This window comes from Heterodontus francisci, chromosome 28 (assembly GCF_036365525.1).
Source record: "Heterodontus francisci isolate sHetFra1 chromosome 28, sHetFra1.hap1, whole genome shotgun sequence".
Classification (NCBI taxonomy): Eukaryota; Metazoa; Chordata; class Chondrichthyes; order Heterodontiformes; family Heterodontidae; genus Heterodontus; species Heterodontus francisci.
Genome location: NC_090398.1, coordinates 34,463,285 through 34,468,831, shown reverse-complemented (window position 1 = coordinate 34,468,831; position 5,547 = coordinate 34,463,285). Strand labels below are relative to the sequence as shown.

At 40.7% G+C, this 5,547-nt stretch overlaps 1 protein-coding gene across 1 annotated transcript; it reads left to right on the top strand.

The window, feature by feature from the left end:
* Positions 1–248: 248 nt before the first annotated feature.
* On the top strand, positions 249–2,949 carry LOC137345206 (probable G-protein coupled receptor 139). The gene is made up of 2 exons (XM_068008669.1): positions 249–318; positions 2,012–2,949. The coding sequence occupies exons 1-2, from the start codon at positions 249–251 to the stop codon at positions 2,947–2,949; spliced, it is 1,008 nt and encodes a 335-aa protein (XP_067864770.1).
* Positions 2,950–5,547: the final 2,598 nt, after the last annotated feature.

Below are 5,547 nucleotides of genomic sequence, written 5' to 3'. Positions count from 1 at the left end.
AACTTTCCATTATGAATTTCTAGGGCAGGAGTTTCATGGACTGAGCAACACCATCTTTGGCTTTCAGGGCGTACTGAAGCGGACAGCAGCTCCTTGTTTGTTCAGTGACTGTAACTAACGTTCCTAATTGTGCAACTTTGCTTACCCAACAGGGCATGAATTTTCTATAAAAGGGTAACGTTAATGATTTCAGCCAAACGGGTGTTGGAAACGTAAAACTGGAAAGAGTTCCAGAATTCACACTAAAAATGTTACCGCCAATGATTCTACTGATAAGGGACATTTACTACTCTATTCTCACAGTCTTGGGTGCTCCTGGTAAGTCGATATATCCTGTTGTCCAATAGCTGTTGACAACATAACTGTTAATGGTTACATAACAGATGCTGTGAATGCCCTCATTGCTGAGTCATATATCTGAAGGGATATGTGGGTGAATATCAATGGGAATCCTACTGGTCTGCGTGGCTGGTGAGTCTCTGTTCTGGTCAGTACTTCCTCGCACGGGGTGATCAGCTGTCTTATCCTGTACTGAGGGAGGGCGATGCTGCTTTCTCGCCCTTCAAACGGTGCATAAATCATGAAAGAATGTTTTATTGACTGGCCATGACAGTTATCTCACTGGTATGGTTGCGTCTTGTCTATTTACAGTTGCTAATTCCTGGGCTTGCAGCTTGCTCCACCTAACAGGGACTTTGAAAGATATTTTGAGAAATAATTGCGGCTGAAGGAGCTGCTTCTCTCCCCTTGGCTACAAAGAGCTTTTGCGGTTAAACTCAGTTCCTGAGCAGCTCCATCGGGCAGATTATGAATAGAAAAAGCACAGACTTTTGAATAAATTGAACGTTCTGTCTAAGCTGAATGTTTTAGTTGAATTCATATCTTTGTAGCAATTATTTTGAAATTGTATTGAATAATACTAAGGGCGGCACAGTGGCTAGCACCACAGCCTCACAGCTCCAGCGACTTGGGTTCGGTTCTGAGTACTGCCTGTGCAGAGTTTACAAGTTCTACCTGTGACCGCGTGGGTTTGCTCCGGTTTCCTCCAACGTGCCAAAGATTTGTGGGTTGGTAGGTAAATTGGCCATTGTAAAAAGGAAATGCCCCTAGTGTAGGTAAATGGTAGGAGAATTGTGGGGATGTGAGAGCGAAAAATGGGATTAATCCTGGATCGGTATCAATGGGTGGCTGATGGTCGGCACGGACTCGGTGGCCCGTAGTTGGCCTGTTTCAGTGCTGTATCTCTCTATGACTCTAATTTGGTGCCGATCCAGAGATTCCGCTCTCCAAATGAAGAAAGTAATTAAATGGAAATTTCAAACATGTATTGGTCCATGGCGCCGCAATGTTAACTTATAAAAGGGGGTCGGTGTCTTGAATGGGCCAAGTCTCGTGTCAGATGGTTTTAGTGTTCAACACTGCAATGAACTATATATTTGCATTTATGTTCGGGAACCGGTTTGTATATTGACGGTGAAAATTAACAAGTCATCGAACAAGTCAAAGTTTTGCTTTAAGAGGCTTTTCTCCAGAACTATACCATTTCTGCGATTTACCCTGGCTTGGCCAGGAACGCACATTATAGGGTAAATGAAGCCTCAAACTAGTATCCGAGGCGATAGTCATTGAGATTAAACTGACAGAGACGTATGACACATGACTGATATAATGTCGTCATATTTATTCTACCGCCCAAAGTGCATTGTATCCACACTCAGTCATCAGTGCCTGGGTGTCGGCAGTAGTGGAATTGTTTTCTCTCACCATTAATAAGACAGATTCTGAGTAACCCTCCCCTCACTACTCTGACAATATCTGATTGAAGTATGCTGGAAGGACGGCGGCCTTCCAGTCTCTCAATATTGTGTTTAATGGTTTCTTTCTTTCGAACATCATGTCGTCACAACTCCTCTAAAACATTACAAATCACTGCCCATAACTCTAAGTAGAATAACATGCCAACAGTTATCGATTGTCCTCTTTATTTAACTCTTCTCCCTCTTTCATGCAGCAAACCTGTTGACAATAGTGATTCTGTCCGGAGGAAATTGCGGTCTTTCCAAATGTATTTCACTCTACATGGTGGCCATGGCAACAGCAGATCTAATGGTCATGATCTTCAATGTAATAGTTTATCACATTTTTACATATCACTTCCCACATTCTTTCCTATCCTACACTGCCGTTTGTAAGTTTATTCTGTACATGAATTCTGTCACCCTGCGTATATCAGTGTGGTTTACTGTCTCTTTCACATTTGACCGATTTGTAGCGATATGTTGTGAGAAGTTTAAAACAAAGTATTGCACTGTGAGAACTGCGACCACGGTTGTAACAATGGTCTCTGCCCTGTTATGTTTACAGACACTTCCGTTCTTCTTTGCATATAAGCCTGAACAAATAATAAATAATATTCGTTGGGGTTGTCACCCAAGAATGGATTTTTTTTCATCGCCAGCAGGTGTTGCCTATTCCTGGTTGCAAACGGTGTTAATTCCATGGCTTCCTTTTGTTTTGATATTATTGTTTAATTGTTTGACAGTCAAATGTATTTTAGTGGCCAGCAGAGTTCGCAGGGGATTCCGGACTCACATCGATGATAATCAGAGCGATCCTGAGATGGAGAACAGAAGGAAGTCCATTATTTTACTGTTCACAGTATCGGGCAGTTTTATACTGCTGTGGCTGAGATCAGCGGTGAGTTTTATAGCTACCAGTCTGGCAAACACAGCACATTACAGAGGTGACTATGCCGCTCCTGAATACATCGCCACTGAAACTGGATACATGCTCATGAACATGAGTTCATGTACAAACACGTGTATTTATGCAGCTACACAAACTAAATTCAGAGAAAAGCTGAAGAAACTGCTGACAGCTCCTTGGGCATTTATTCTAAAATGGATTTTAAAAATGAAAACTGAAACCAAAGCTTCCTGTTTTAAGTAGCACTCAATTGCAGTCTGTGTTCCATTTTAGAAAAGGCAGACTTTCCGTTAGGACGGAATTTGATTGTTTAGTTAGAATGAACAGGTATCAGAAAAATATTTCTTCCACTTCCTGCCAGGCGATGAATGTCTGCTACTTTCCCGGGGTGAACATCACCATTTCCTGATGAAACAGCGCGCTCCCCGCTCAATATTCAAAGATTTTAGTCACGATTGTGTTTCGGCGGTGTAATAGAAGATGCAGATATTGGAAGCAAACACCAAATTAACAGATGAAGTGTCCTTTAGTCTCGGAACAATAAAGATGGTTCCTTGTTATTTTTCTGTATTCTTGTTGTGAATGTTGCAGGCGCTGACGTTCCCATTCGTCTTCGTCTTCCCCAAGCCCCAATTGACTCCTGCACCAATTAAACAGGCCGGTATCCTGATCAGTTTCTGACCCTTGAGGCAGCATTTCTTTCAATCTCAACTGGGCATCAAAATGTTTTCATGTTTTATCTGGGAAATAGACGGTTGTGCTTGTCCAGTCTTTGCGGAAATTGCAAGCTCAAGGAACAGCATCTGATCTACCGATTAGGCACACGTCAGCCTGCCGGACTGAACATTGAGTTCAATAATTTCAGAGCATGACAGCTCTCCATTTTACTTTCATTTTTAGTTATTTTTTCTTCCTTTTTTATTACATTCTTTTTTACATTTTTTACAATCTTTTTTTTCCATTTATTTCATTTCATTTTAGTTTGTTCAGTTTGCTTACCCACTGTTTTTTTCAGGTTTGCACTTGCTGTTGTTCAATATTCAGTGTATTAACACCTAATCTGTGCTCATGCTTTGTCTTTCAACACACCATTAACATATTGTTTGCCTTTGCTCCGTGACCTTTTGGTCAGCTATGTGGCCTGGTCCAATCTAGACCTCCTTTGTTATCTCTTGCCCCACCCCCACCTCACTTGCTTATAACCTGTGACTTTTCTAATATTTGTCAGTTCCGAAGAAGGGTCACTGACCCGAAACGTTAACTCTGCTTCTCTTTCCACAGATGCTGCCAGACCTGCTGAGTGGTTCCAGCATTTCTTGTTTTTATTTGTGGAAATTATATTCGACACTAACAATTACTTCCAATCATTGTAACAGCCCACCTCATCATGCCTTCAATATATTTTAATTTATGGGTCTTTTCAATTTAATATTTAATAATGACGTTGTTTCTACCACCGTTACTTTCATTGCCTCAACCATGACCGTTTAAAGGGGTTTCTCTTATCCGTTGTCCTAATTCTTTTACATTATTATATTTTCTGTGGCCGTTAATTCTTGATCTTTCAGCTAATGGAACAATCAGCCTCTATCGATCCTGCCCCATCACATCTTGGCCTTAATCACCTGAACACGACTGACCAAAATATCTCAATATAATATCATTACAAAATCAAATGAAAACCAGGAAAATGCACTCAAGCCAATTAATTGATAGTGTTTTCTTGGAACTAATTGAATCATTACTGATACGAAGCAAAGTGAAAGATTGTTTTCTTTTGCTTATCTCTATCTCTAATAGCAGATAGATAACCAGAAAGTGCAGCTGTAGCCTACATAAGAAATCTCGTGTTTCTGATTTTGGGATATTGCTGTGTCTGGAGAAGTGACATGTTGTGCATGAAAGAACAAGTGATATGCATGATGAAGATGCCCTGAAGAACAGGCCCAGGATATGATCATTCACGCTGTACCACCCTGACATTAAATGGTTAATATGACTCTGGAGAATGAAATGGTATGAAAAACAAATGGATGAGATCTGTGCCCTCCAGTAGAACTAAATAGATAGATGACCCTGATCGGATGTTGATAAAGTTAGCCTGATAAAAAATACGCCAATAAGTGGGGGAGGGATCATTGGCTATGAGGAATGCGTTAATCGGATTTGTTCTGACATTTGGTAATGTTCTCATTTGTTGGCTTCTTTTTAGATTGTAGAAATATTATCGTTTAGCCCGTTCTTGTTAAGCAAGGAAGTACAAGTTAATTTAAAACACCACTAGGTTGATGAAGAGGGATGTATAACAAGGAACTGCTTGGAATAAGTATTTAAATTTGTTCAAAGCCTAAGATACAAAGCTCAGAACAGTAACACGTTTCAATCGGTAAAAAAGCAACATTAGTGGCTGAAATTTGTAAGTTTCAAGTCTATGTTTAAATACTGTATGTAGTGCGTGTTCAACAAACCCGTGACATCTCATCACAGTGTTCAGAAACCTTATTGAGAACCTTACATAAACATAATTCTTCCATTGGGAATGCGCTTTGTTTATTAATTGTGAGTAACTTCACCCTTTCCTCGCCATCTTTTAATGTTTCTGATCAACCCGAGGCTCAAAAGCCAAACCCCACACGCGTTCCTTCATCCCTTCAACTGTGGCTCTACCAATCCAAAAAATACCCCCCCAAAAAGCGAGTCTAATGATGGCCATGGCACCACCGTCAATTATTGTAAAAACTCATCTGGTTCACTAATGCCCTTTAGGGAAGGAAATCTGCTGTCCTTACCTGATCTGACCTACGTGTGACTCCAGATCCACAGCAAGGGGGTTGACTCTTA

Coding starts and splice junctions, on each gene's coding strand:
- LOC137345206 (XM_068008669.1), top strand. CDS start 249: ATGTTACCGCCAATGATTCTACTGATAAGGGACATTTACTACTCTATT. Junction 319..2,011: donor CACAGTCTTGGGTGCTCCTG/GTAAGTCGATAT, acceptor TCTTTCATGCAG/CAAACCTGTTGACAATAGTG.